Genomic DNA, 14535 nt, shown 5'->3' with positions numbered 1-14535 from the left:
TAGAATGTAAAGTGCTTAGAAATGAATGGGGAAAATGTATTTTAGATTATTAGAGAATAAAAAAATGCTTTGAAATACTTCAAAAGTAATTAGTTGAATGTTAGAATTAGTTTTCTGGGAATTAAAGAGTTATACTCACAAAGTTTTAGATAGGGATGCTTCAAATTGATGTACATGTATTTGTGTAAAGTTTATGTTAGAACCATGAAGATATATAAAAAAAGATGGTACTTTGGAGATTTACACTACTTGTAAGATTAGAAATGTACTTTGTGATGTATACAAATCTAGTATCATAGATTTGTATTGATTTCAAAGTACTTTTCTATACTATATATGAGTCAGAAATAGATCTACACAGTTTGTTTTCGGTTTTTATATATCTATATCAAAGTAGTGAGATAGAAAACAAATGACAATATTAAATAAAAAGAAAAATGTAGATTGCTTGTTTAGAATAGCGGATACCAAAGAAAATGGTCGGTCTACTTCGTCAACATTGGGGGTTGTCACGAGACATTGTTCAATTTGTAACAATATCAAGAACGTTAAACTAGAAGATCACTGCAGCCAACTAAATAAAAACAAGCGGAAAAAAAAAAGAAAAAAAAAGCTTATCTAAAGGGAAGAACTCCGCCCTTAAATCTATATCTATATAGTGTACAAGTCATCTCCCTTATTCGAGATCAAACTAATTAATTGTAAACCAATAATTAATTGACTAATTGAGTATTTTTTTTATTGATTCGTGTTTAAAGTATTAACTTGATTAGAGAATTTGTGAGGGAAAAATAGCGTTAACAATTATTTAAATGTAGCTCTATCTGTGACTACTCACAATTATTTAAATGTAGCTCTATCTGTGACTACTCACAATTATTGAAATGTAGCTCTATCTGTGAATACTAAATGGTTGGTTTCCCTTGTTGGTATCAAGAAAAAATAATTGGTTACTTTTTTTTTTTATTTTACTGATTCATGTCTTGTCTATGCCAATGAATAATTGTGCGACGTTTCAACTTGATCCGAGAATGGGTGTGGGATCAATGACTAACGTGTTCACACTTTGACCCGACAGACAGAGTTGCTATAAGCTTTGTCAACACTTAGACCCGACAGACAGAATTGCTATAAGCTTTGTCAACACTTAGACCCGACAGACAGAGTTGCTATAAGCTTTGTCAACACTTAGACCGGACAGACAGGGTTGCTATAAGCTTGTCAACACTTAGACCCGACAGACAGAGTTGCTATAAGCTTGTCAACACTTAGACCCGACAGACAGAGTTGCTTTAAGCTTGTCAACACTTAGACCCGACAGACAGAATTGCTATAAGCTTTGTCAACACTTAGACCCGACAGACAGAGTTGCTATAAGCTTTGTCAACACTTAGACCCGACAGACAGGGTTGCTATAAGCTTGTCAACACTTAGACCCGACAGACAGAGTTGCTATAAGCTTGTCAACACTTAGACCCGACAGACAGAGTTGCTTTAAGCTTGTCAACACTTAGACCCGACAGACAGAGTTGCTCTAAGCTTTTCAACACTTAGACCCGACAGACAGAGTTGCTCTAAGCTTTTCAACACTTAGACCCGACAGACAGAGTTGCTCTAAGCTTGTCAACACTTAGACCCGACAGACAGAGTTGCTCTAAGCTTGTCAACACTTAGACCCGACAGACAGGGTTGCTCTAAGCTTGTCAACACTTAGACCCGACAGACAGAGTTGCTCTAAGCTTGTCAACACTTAGACCCGACAGACAGAGTTGCTCTAAGCTTGTCAACACTTAGACCCGACAGACAGGGTTGCTCTAAGCTTGTCAACACTTAGACCCGACAGACAGAGTTGCTCTAAGCTTGTCAACACTTAGACCCGACAGACAGAGTTGCTCTAAGCTTGTCAACACTTAGACTGGGCTACACACAATGTATCGTAGACTCTAAGTAACTAAACAAACACTTAGACTGGGCTACACACAATGTATGGTAGACTCGAAGTAACTAAACAAACACTTAGACTGGGCTACACACAATGTATGGTAGACTCGAAGTAACTAAACAAACACTTAGACTGGGCTACACACAATGTATGGTAGACTCGAAGTAACTAAACAAACACTTAGACTGGGCTACACACAATGTATGGTAGACTCGAAGTAACTAAACAAACACTTAGACTGGGCTACACACAATGTATGGTAGACTCGAAGTAACTAAACAAACACTTAGACTGGGCTACACACAATGTATGGTAGACTCGAAGTAACTAAACAAACACTTAGACTGGGCTACACACAATGTATGGTAGACTCGAAGTAACTAAACAAACACTTAGACTGGGCTACACACAATGTATGGTAGACTCGAAGTAACTAAACAAACACTTAGACTGGGCTACACACAATGTATGGTAGACTCGAAGTAACTAAACAAACACTTAGACTGGGCTACACACAATGTATGGTAGACTCGAAGTAACTAAACAAACACTTAGACTGGGCTACACACAATGTATGGTAGACTCGAAGTAACTAAACAAACACTTAGACTGGGCTACACACAATGTATGGTAGACTCGAAGTAACTAAACAAACACTTAGACTGGGCTACACACAATGTATGGTAGACTCGAAGTAACTAAACAAACACTTAGACTGGGCTACACACAATGTATGGTAGACTCGAAGTAACTAAACAAACACTTAGACTGGGCTACACACAATGTATGGTAGACTCGAAGTAACTAAACAAACACTTAGACTGGGCTACACACAATGTATGGTAGACTCGAAGTAACTAAACAAACACTTAGACTGGGCTACACACAATGTATGGTAGACTCGAAGTAACTAAACAAACACTTATTATTTCTCGTACACCGGATACACCAAATGGATAGCTATTTATAGATTAAAGTAGATTCAAGTCTATAGTATTCCTTTGTGTATGTGTGTTTAGATTTAAATCTAGAACCGAGGTCTATTGGAGATGTTCATACATGTCGGTACATTTATTTTTGTGTGGTGTATCCGCTGTACAAAATACAATTAAGTTTGGATCAGCTATGTTGTGAGAAAGTTAAGGATAATTTTATGTGCATAGTTTAGCACTGCGGAATCAAACTTTTGAAGCTTGACACTTACCAAGTGGAGAGTTTCACCATGAACTAAACAATGTCAAGGACGCGAGATTGACTTTGACTCCACCCAAGAAAAGAGTAAAAAAAAAAAAAAAGTCTCACTCTCACTCAAATATCTCATACGTGGAAGACGATCTTTCTATCAATCTCCTTTAGTACCGCTAGTTCAATTGTTCATTTGTTTTTAACTAAGTTTTAAATCACAGCAAGAAAGTTTAATTAATACTTCCACCACATTCAAATTATTCTGTCCTACAAAAGGAAGAATTAAGAATAGTGGATTTCTGCAGTGCTAAAAAGTACACATACTTCAAATATTATCATATGCATTTAAAAAAAAATCTTATTAGCCATTTCAGTTTCTACACCTGATACCCCAAAAAAGCTAACTTATAGGTTTTCCGCTAAGTAAGAACATCTCCGATAACAAATTTGATACACATTTTCTTCTCTGTACTAGCAACAAAATAAGAGTTAAGATCTTTTCTTAAAGTTAGACAGTGGCATGAAGGATTTCATTGCAACTCTTCTTATGCGTAATTCATTTTGTCGGAGAACATGTCCCGCAAACCTCATGCGAAGCTCTGTCACAATCTTACTAATGTGTCCACTCCCAATTCGGCATAGGATTTTTTTGATTTAGACCCGATCTCTATAACTGACTCCTAAAATCTGTCTTAGCCATCTTTGTTGAGCCACATTTAGTGTTTTTCAATTTCGGCAGATAACTACTCACTGCACTTTATTAATGGAGCCCCGCCACTGGTAGAAATATGTAACCTCTCTTGAATACGCTCTTGGAATTGAGTGACTGTAGTTTGCTTTAGATTTTATACCGAAAAGCGAAGTTTTATCGTCAAAATCATCTGTTGGGGGGTCTTAAACTAAAACAATCTCTGGAGTTTTTTTTGTTGTTTTTTTAAAATTCAAAACCCCATTTAGCTACGTAATAGAATTTAGTAACTGTAGTTTGCTTTAGAATAATATTGAAGATAGAGGTTTTCCACCTCAAAAAGCTCTGTAGGGAGATTTTTAACTCAAAACCATCTGGAGGGGTTTTAAACTTTAAAAAAAAAAAAGCCATCAGTAGAAGAGGGGTTTAAACTCAATACCCCCAATTGGATTGGCTACGCTCAAATAATTTTAGTGTGTAATTTGCTTATTTTATATTGAAGAGGTATTGTTTTAGCATCAAACCCCTCTTGGCAACGCTCAAAGCTTTTTGATTGCACTGAAGATGTATTTTTTAGCTTCAAACCCCGCTGGCGGGGGGGGGGGGTTAAACTTAAAACTCTTTTGGCTACACTCATAGATTTTAGAGTGCATAATTTGCTTTTTTTATATTGAAGAGGTATTTTTAAGTTTCAAACTCCACTGGGGGGGAGTTTAAACTCTAACCCCCTATGACTACACTCATAACATTTTGAGTGTATTATTTGCTTTGTTTTTATTATCCGGAGTTTTAAACTTGAACCCATTTGGTAGGGGATTTTAAACTCAAAAACCCCTTGGTTGTGCTGGGGCAAGTGACGGTTTAGTATTAAAATATCACCTAAAATAAACAAAATCAAAGCAAAAAATCAGTCACTAAATTGCGACCCCGGGGGGAGGGGTGATTTCATTTCGGGGGGGGGGGGGGGATTGGCTACGCCCATGTTAGTAACAGTGTTACATTTTCAGTGAACCGTTGAACCTAAGGGATGGTTGTGGAAATATATATTTTTTAAACATTATTTTAAAATTATTATTTAAATACATTCGGACTTTTAAATAACAAGACCATTAGCTTTCATGAAAATGGGGGTGAGCGTGCAGTTGGGAGTTCAAATGACAGATAATTGGGGGTGGGGCTTAGCGGAGACAAAAAAACAACAAAAAAAACGCTGTCATGCAGGAAGTTTGATTGTTTTGGGTATTCCCATAAGGCTGGATTGATGTAAGTGATTAGAGAGGCTTGGTTAGAGAGCTAGGCCATGGAACTAGAATGAAATAGAGTTGTCTGTTTCGTAGGAGAATGTACGAGGTGTGTTACTTGCATAGTGATTAGTGTGTAGGCCTACTGAGTGTGTTACGTGTATAGTGGTTAGGGTGTGTAGTGATTAGTGTGTACCAAGTGTGTAGCTAGTATAGTGATTGGTGTGTACCTAGTGTGTTACGTGTAAAGTGATAACTGTGTATCAAGTGTGTTACGTGTATGGTGATTAGAGTGCACCGTGTTAGGTGTATAGTGATTACTGTGTACCAGGTGTGTTACGTGTATAGTGATTACTGTGTACCAGGTGTGTTAGGTGTATAGTGATTACTGTGTACCAAGTGTGTTACGTGTATAGTGATTACTGTGTACCAGGTGTGTTAGGTGTATAGTGATTACTGTGTACCAAGTGTGTTACGTGTATAGTGATAACTGTGTACCAGGTGTGTTACGTGTATAGTGATTACTGTGTACCAGGTGTGTTACGTGTATAGTGATTACTGTGTACCAAGTGTGTTACGTGTATAGTGATTACTGTGTACCAGGTGTGTTACGTGTATAGTGATTACTGTGTACCAGGTGTGTTACGTGTATAGTGATTACTGTGTACCAGGTGTGTTAGGTGTATAGTGATTACTGTGTACCAAGTGTGTTACGTGTATAGTGATTAGTGTGTATTAAGTGTGTTACTTGTATACTGGTTTTGAAAACGAACAGTTTGTTTTTTTATGTCGTGTTTGTTGTAGATTAAGTTGTTGGTTATCGATTTAAAAAGAAATATTGTATTTTTAAAGATTTTCTTGTGTTTGATAGAGATTGTCTTGCGCATGGTAAAGGTTGAGGTTTGCCTGTTATCGACCGTATTTCTTTTCTTAGATCTACTTCTCGATACCTTTGCGATTGTTATTTATTGTGTTTGTTACAAATTGTATAGATCTATATTCATTGTGTTTGCTTTAATTGTACTTTATTTTTATAGATTTTCCTGTGTTTCATGTAGATAGTTTGTTACAGCTTTGGTGTATTCATTTAATTATGATTGTACTGTCCTGTGTTTTTTTTTATAGATTATTTTGAGTTTTTTAAATAGATTATTTTGTGTTTGTTAGAGATTATTTTGTGTTTGTTAGAGATTATTTTGCGTTTGTTAGAGATTATTTTGCGTTTGTTAGAGATTATTTTGCGTTTGTTAGAGATTATTTTGTGTTTGTTAGAGATTATTTTGCGTTTGTTTTAGAATGTGTTATGTTTTAGCTCGTGATATCTTTTTAAACTATAAATTACGTTATAAATTCACAGGTTTTTAAAAATATAAATTACGTTATAAATGCACAGGTTTTTAAAAAAATATAAATTACGTTATAAATGCACAGGTTTTTAAAAAAATATAAATTACGTTATAAATTCACAGGTTTTTTTAAATATAAATTACGTTATAAATTCACAGTTTTTTTTTAAAATATAAATTACGTTATAAATTCACAGGTTTTTTAAAATATAAATTACGTTATAAATTCACAGGTTTTTAAAAATATAAATTACGTTATAAATTCACAGTTTTTTTTTAAAATATAAATTACGTTATAAATTCACAGGTTTTTTAAAATATAAATTACGTTATAAATTCACAGTTTTTTTTTTAAATATAAATTACGTTATAAATTCACAGTTTTTTTTAAAATATAAATTACGTTATAAATGCACAGGTTTTTTAAATATAAATTACGTTATAAATTCACAGGTTGTTTTTATATGTCTCATCGTTTCAGTTAAAGAATCCGCTTAACCAAGTTTCTATTAAGTCTTATGTGCTTATTTTTAATTAACTTTCATTATCTTCTTTCCCCTAGACGCTTATCTGGCCTCCATGACTGTGGCAGCAGCCAATCATCATCCCGCTCTCTACGGACTTAATCCGGGGGGACTGAACCCTTTCCTTGAGCAGAACCAGTCAAGCCAGCACAGCACTGCGCCCATCAGCTTGGTCAAGCAGGAGCCCAAAGAGTTGTCTTCTCCTGCAGAGAAGCCAGGCAAACATTTAGAGAGACATTCTTCGCTGGATCTGGACTATAGCCGCTCCGGAAAGGAAGGGGCCATAAGTCATTCAGCTCATCACATGAAAGGCAAAATGTCACCGTCCACCTCTTCCTCCACCTTAACATCCACGCTGGGGTCGTCAGGCAAACATGATAAAAAAGTCACGCCTGTCACCACGTCTGCTTCATGTTCCAATAATCCACAAAGTTTAAAAAGATCATCTTCCAGCACATCCATGAACTCGGCGCCTAGACAGCCACAAGATCACCTTCGGACTAAACCTTCCAGCCCAGCCAGCAGTAGAGCGTCTCCAACAGTTTTTTCTGGAAGTAGCAAAATCCTTGGCAGCCATAGCTCTAGCAGCAGCAACCCCAACAAGAAAAACAAATCCTCCACACATACCAAAATTTGGAAAGGCTCAGAGCGACAGCAGAACGTGCCACCGGAAACACAATCTCATCTGCCGAGAGTCAACTTGCCTAGTCAGGGGTCGGCGCATGCCATACCCCTAGCCACTGTCCAGCACGATGGCATCCTCCTCTCTGCTCTTGCATCGCCGTCATCGGCTGCAGCATCGTCTGCTAATTCGTCCATGCTGACCTCGATCAAACACACGGCTGACAGATCAAACAGGTTGTCAACTAGTACGAAAGAAGCAGTAGAGTCGGCAAGCGACGCAGGGGTGAGCTGGACACCGGAGCGTCAGCTAGCCGAATCGGTCAGTCCTGGAAACGAAAGGACCAACGAGACTTGCCCCAGCAATGCCTCGGTCGAGCAGTGCGAGGACAGACTGATTGGCCCGTGCAGTTCTCGCGAAGACAGCTCGGACATCGTGGTGGACTCTACCGAAGAGACCTCACGGATATCCACAAAGTCCGAACATGACAGAGCCATTGAGGAGACAATCGAGCGCGTGGCGTCGGCTGCTGACTCGGATGTTGAGGCCACAGCGGATAGTGGTCCGTTTCCTTGTCCTGGCAGATTGGGATCCATCAGCCTTCTGGTTCCACCTGTCATTAGCATAGTCAAATCTGATGCCACTGGTGCTGTCAGCTCATCCGTGTCATCAGGAGGTAACAGAACAGTTTGCGCCAAGACACTGAACATCCCATCTATCACAGCTTCAGGTATGTTAGTCATTACTATTTTCAAAATGATTTCTTTTGATAAAATAAAATAACTGTAAATTATCCTTTAGGAAATTATACTGTTAACACTTAGGAGCTTCTATGTACATATTATAACATTTCATCGTACACAAGTTAAAACAAAATCTCATCGAGAAGCTATTGTGAGCCAGGACATTATCTAGAAAACAAAGCTATCTATTTATGTGAGTACAATGAGGAGAATAAACTCAACAAGAATAGACTAGTCACTAGAAGAGACTAGTCACTAGAAGAGACTAGTCACTTCGTGTTGATCTACAACTTCGGTGTCATCTGCTAGCGATTCATTGATTAAATAAAGACTACTTTTGTGGGTGTTGTGGCTGAGTGTTGAAGCGCTTGACCTCTGAACCCCGAGGTAGTTTGAACTTCGCTCTTCGGTCCAACTCTTAGTAAGTTCCTGTCATACTCAAGTAACTGCAGTTGGTCGTTGTGCTTGCCACATAACACCCTCGTTAACCCTTGGCCTTAACCCTTTAGTTACTGTACCTTGGTTATAATTCAATTCTAAAAAGGAATTGCACCCAGAATCTATATATTGAATTTATAAACTTTTTTTAAAAAGCAAATTGAGGCTGAGCTTAAATACTAGAAATCCACATGACCAGTTTGTGAAGTGACACGAACTAGCGAAACTCTTTGTATTCTAAATGTTTGATTGATTGCTTGAACACTTGTTGGAAGAAGTTTGTTCTTTTCAATATCTGTAAGGTGAATTCCATTTGTAGTAAAAAAAAATTCCAAACGTATAGAAGTCAATTTATTTTAACATTTTTTCGATTGACCCTCAACTTTCTTGTCAGTTTTTGTCGAATCGGCCATAGTTCGTTTAGTGAAATGTCATAGGCGGCTGTAACAACCACACTTTTGACTTGACATGCTAAACAAAATTATCCTTAGTAAAAACAAAATTGTCACTCTTTTTGTTTTTAAACGAACAAATCAAACAGTATGCATTTCATTTCATCCATTCTACTTTGTCTCATCTAATAGCCGAGGAAGTCAATTGAAACAGCTTACAACAGTCATTCCAAAACATTTTAGTTAACGGAACACTTCGCACATTCTTAGTATTTAGTGGAACACTCCGCACATTCTTAGTATTTAGTGGAACACTCCGCACATTCTTAGTATTTAGTGGAACACTCCGCACATTCTTAGTATTTAGTGGAACACTTCGCACATTCTTAGTATTTAGTGGAACACTTCGCACATTCTTAGTATTTAGTGGAACACTCCGCACATTCTTAGTATTTAGTGGAACACTTCGCACATTCTTAGTATTTAGTGGAACACTCCGCACATTCTTAGTATTTAGTGGAACACTTCGCACATTCTTAGTATTTAGTGGAACACTCCGCACATTCTTAGTATTTAGTGGAACACTTCGCACATTCTTAGTATTTAGTGGAACACTTCGCACATTCTTAGTATTTAGTGGAACACTCCGCACATTCTTAGTATTTAGTGGAACACTTCGCACATTCTTAGTATTTAGTGGAACACTCCGCACATTCTTAGTATTTAGTGGAACACTTCGCACATTCTTAGTATTTAGTGGAACACTCCGCACATTCTTAGTATTTAGTGGAACACTCCGCACATTCTTAGTATTTAGTGGAACACTTCGCACATTCTTAGTATTTAGTGGAACACTCCGCACATTCTTAGTATTTAGTGGAACACTCCGCACATTCTTAGTATTTAGTGGAACACTCCGCACATTCTTAGTATTTAGTGGAACACTCCGCACATTCTTAGTATTTAGTGGAACACTCCGCACATTCTTAGTATTTAGTGGAACACTCCGCACATTCTTAGTATTTAGTGGAACACTCCGCACATTCTTAGTATTTAGTGGAACACTCCGCACATTCTTAGTATTTAGTGGAACACTTCGCACATTCTTAGTATTTAGTGGAACACTCCGCACATTCTTAGTATTTAGTGGAACACTCCGCACATTCTTAGTATTTAGTGGAACACTCCGCACATTCTTAGTATTTAGTGGAACACTTCGCACATTCTTAGTATTTAGTGGAACACTCCGCACATTCTTAGTATTTAGTGGAACACTCCGCACATTCTTAGTATTTAGTGGAACACTTCGCACATTCTTAGTATTTAGTGGAACACTCCGCACATTCTTAGTATTTAGTGGAACACTTCGCACATTCTTAGTATTTAGTGGAACATTCCGCACATTCTTAGTATTTAGTGGAACACTCCGCACATTCTTAGTATTTAGTGGAACACTCCGCACATTCTTAGTATTTAGTGGAACACTTCGCACATTCTTAGTATTTAGTGGAACACTCCGCACATTCTTAGTATTTAGTGGAACACTTCGCACATTCTTAGTATTTAGTGGAACACTCCGCACATTCTTAGTATTTAGTGGAACACTCCGCACATTCTTAGTATTTAGTGGAACACTCCGCACATTCTTAGTATTTAGTGGAACACTCCGCACATTCTTAGTATTTAGTGGAACACTCCGCACATTCTTAGTATTTAGTGGAACACTTCGCACATTCTTAGTATTTAGTGGAACACTCCGCACATTCTTAGTATTTAGTGGAACACTCCGCACATTCTTAGTATTTAGTGGAACACTCCGCACATTCTTAGTATTTAGTGGAACACTCCGCACATTCTTAGTATTTAGTGGAACACTTCGCACATTCTTAGTATTTAGTGGAACACTCCGCACATTCTTAGTATTTAGTGGAACACTCCGCACATTCTTAGTATTTAGTGGAACACTCCGCACATTCTTAGTATTTAGTGGAACACTTCGCACATTCTTAGTATTTAGTGGAACACTCCGCACATTCTTAGTATTTAGTGGAACACTCCGCACATTCTTAGTATTTAGTGGAACACTCCGCACATTCTTAGTATTTAGTGGAACACTCCGCACATTCTTAGTATTTAGTGGAACACTCCGCACATTCTTAGTATTTAGTGGAACACTCCGCACATTCTTAGTATTTAGTGGAACACTTCGCACATTCTTAGTATTTAGTGGAACACTCCGCACATTCTTAGTATTTAGTGGAACACTCCGCACATTCTTAGTATTTAGTGGAACACTCCGCACATTCTTAGTATTTAGTGGAACACTCCGCACATTCTTAGTATTTAGTGGAACACTCCGCACATTCTTAGTATTTAGTGGAACACTCCGCACATTCTTAGTATTTAGTGGAACACTCCGCACATTCTTAGTATTTAGTGGAACACTTCGCTCATTCTTAGTATTTAGTGGAACACTCCGCACATTCTTAGTATTTAGTGGAACACTCCGCACATTCTTAGTATTTAGTGGAACACTCCGCACATTCTTAGTATTTAGTGGAACACTCCGCACATTCTTAGTATTTAGTGGAACACTCCGCACATTCTTAGTATTTAGTGGAACACTTTGCACATTCTTAGTATTTAGTGGAACACTCCGCACATTCTTAGTATTTAGTGGAACACTTCGCACATTCTTAGTATTTAGTGGAACACTTTGCTTTTAATTTTTCAAGAGATTAATTCACGTGCTGTCCTACTAGAACACCTATTCAGGACGCAGAACACTAGGGTCCCGCGGAACAAAGTTTGGGAAACACTGGCTTACAAGAATTGAGCTCATACTAACCATCGTGAAATCTAGACAAAAATTGATCTAATCTACTGTTGTCTCTCCTTGAAGGAAGATTTTTTTTAGCGCGGTGACTGATTTCTGCTGCCAGTAATGGTGATGGTTTACACCTGTAGTGATCTACTTCATCTCGATTTAAATATGTCGCCTGGTATCCCTTTATGGCCCACGTTGAGTCGTCACGTGACTAGAGTTCATCTCCTACAGCAGCCCTATTTTTGGGCAGCACTTTGATAGAGCAGAAGATGAAAGCCTGGGCATTTCGTAGAGTTGAAACGTTGACACCCACGCAGCATTTCTACCCTCTCCAGATAGCCCGTGTAGTTCAGAAATCGCACTGCTCTGCCACGGTGTAGCATTGCGCACTGCAGGTTGCTTAGGGTCGCCGGTGCACGATTTTTCGTCTGGGTTGACTCTCGAAACCTTTCCCATGTTAGGAGGTTTTGGATTTAGTTCTCCTAAGTGGGTAACCAATCAAGGCTCGAGGCTCTCCTCCCCAAAGTTTTTCTGGTTTAGGCGCCAGTTGCTCCCCTTTGTTCTCGTCTTCGTAGTGTCCGCAGCTTACTTATATTATTACGTGGATTATCTTTCTTTAGAACACATTTCCTAACTTATTCCACCGCTATCAATGTGTACTGCTATTTACAAGAGCTGCTAGAACAATGGCCACAACAGCTTTGTTAGTATTTTTGATAGCACGCTGACTTATTGACGGGAAGAATAGGTTAAAAACTCCGACCAATTTTTTTTTTCTGAATGGCTGATAGATCTACTGCCCACACGAGAAAGAGTACATAATAAAGTGAACAACACTAAAATGTTTTGAGTCAGAACTAAACACGGTTGAAACATATCTTACAATAAAGAAATAAAGCGAATGTCTTCGAGGCGGCTAGAGAGGAAGAAAGGCTAGGCAGACCCAGTGATGACCTACATATTTCGTTACTGTGACGCGAACAAAGCTTTTTTTCGTCCGGAGGTTTAACATTTCTCTCTTCTATGACGCCAATTTTGGTTTGAGTCACGAATAAAAGATTGTTTAACTACGCCTAGAGATTTACCAAAAAGTGACAAGAAAAATAGTCGGTTGTAAAGCTAGCTACAATGTTGCTCACATTTTAAGTAGAGAAATGAAGCCATTTTCTGATGCGTGAAAACAAAATCCCATTAATTAATGTAAGTATTAGTTCCACGGATTTGTATTAAATAATTTCAATTTGTGTGTGTGTGTGTACCTTTTCGTTCCGTGATATTGACTGTCGGAAATTAAAATGGCCTGCAGGTCGAATTAGGTTGGGCATCACTGCTGTAGACTGTTTTATATGTTAACCAGAAGTTGAACTGAGGTCGTTCATATGTTATTCATTTTAAAAAAATAGACATTGGAACTATAAACCAATTCAAAGGTGAAGATTATACTTTGAAAACAAATGCTTGAGTAAATTGACCTATTATCTTTGTTATTCTTGATAAGCAAAAGCGAGTACACAGCTGTAATAATAATAATAATAATAATAATAATCTTTATTATCCGTAAGGAAATTTGTCTCACAATTCTTCCGTTGTCTTCTAGGTCTAAACTTATTTCTTCTTTTTTTGGAAAGTCACCAAAATTACGCAATTTGGTCTCTCGATATCACCACGTGAACCTTATTTTTGTTTACAAAGCTTTTATCAACTCACTCTGTCTTTCTGTTTGTCTGTCTGGTAAAAAGTTTGTACACGTTATTTTCCCCCACACTCAATCTCCGATAAGGCTGAAATTTTGCAATTATTTCTTTTACCTGACAAAAGAAGAATTAATTTATAACAAGGTTACAAAAGACAGTTTGTGTGGAAACACAAACTCAAAATCGGCCCCCGAAGTGGTCCACCCAGGCAGGTTTCAATATTTTCAGAAAGAACATCCGAATGAAATTACATCAAAGACAAATGAGAGATAAAAATGGAGAAAGAAGGTTAACAGATCTTGGTTGTGCCCCAACGGTCCCGCAGATCAATGGATAGGTGAAAGTGAATAAGTTAGATGTGAACCTGACCTAACTAGTTCACCTTTCAGACCTTGTGGTCTATAGGGCAGATGATGTAAAGTCCATCTGTTTTTGTGGCCTACGGTTAACGAGGGTGTCATGTAGCCAGCACAACGACCAACCGCCTTTACTTTTCCCCAACTAATGTCAGGTACCCATTAGAGCTGAGTGGACTCAGAGGCGCCCAAAGATTCCAAACTTGAAAATATCAGTCTTCACCAGGATTCGAACCCGGGACCCCCGGTTCGGAAGCCAAGCGCTTTACCACTCAGCCACCACGCCTCCCCTGGCCTAACTGATGTCTTATAATTGATCTAATTGTTTTGAAAAGGCTCAATCTCTTATTCCACTCCTAAAAAAAAAAATAATTCCGCAATAAAAAAAAAGTTCAGGGAAATAAAGTTTACAAGACTGCTATTCGTTTTAAATGAAGTCTAATTATAATGCATATTAATTAGCTTTTTCTCTTTAAAAAACTGCTTGCATAACTGATTTTAAAAATTAGATTTTTCGCTTTCAGAAAAAAAAAAGTA

The 14535-nt window shown here is 37.9% G+C and overlaps 1 protein-coding gene across 9 annotated transcripts in view; it reads left to right on the top strand.

Annotated features, from left to right (window-relative positions):
- The window catches only part of LOC106063306 (serine-rich adhesin for platelets-like), a 118648-nt gene that overhangs the window by 58332 nt on the left and 45781 nt on the right, over positions 1-14535 (top strand). For 6 of the 9 annotated variants that reach the window (XM_056020474.1, XM_056020471.1, XM_056020472.1 and 3 more), the window contains one exon: positions 6965-8278. In XM_056020474.1, coding sequence (XP_055876449.1) covers positions 6965-8278 — 1314 coding nt within the window. Of the gene's footprint in view, positions 1-5021; positions 5166-5292; positions 5388-5554; positions 5728-6964; positions 8279-14535 lie in introns of those variants that run through there. The other 3 variants (XM_056020475.1, XM_056020476.1, XM_013221676.2) reach the window with 3 other exon arrangements.

Source organism: Biomphalaria glabrata, chromosome 2, assembly GCF_947242115.1.
Source record: "Biomphalaria glabrata chromosome 2, xgBioGlab47.1, whole genome shotgun sequence".
NCBI classification, from domain to species: Eukaryota; Metazoa; Mollusca; class Gastropoda; family Planorbidae; genus Biomphalaria; species Biomphalaria glabrata.
This window is presented reverse-complemented; position numbering and strand designations above follow the sequence as displayed.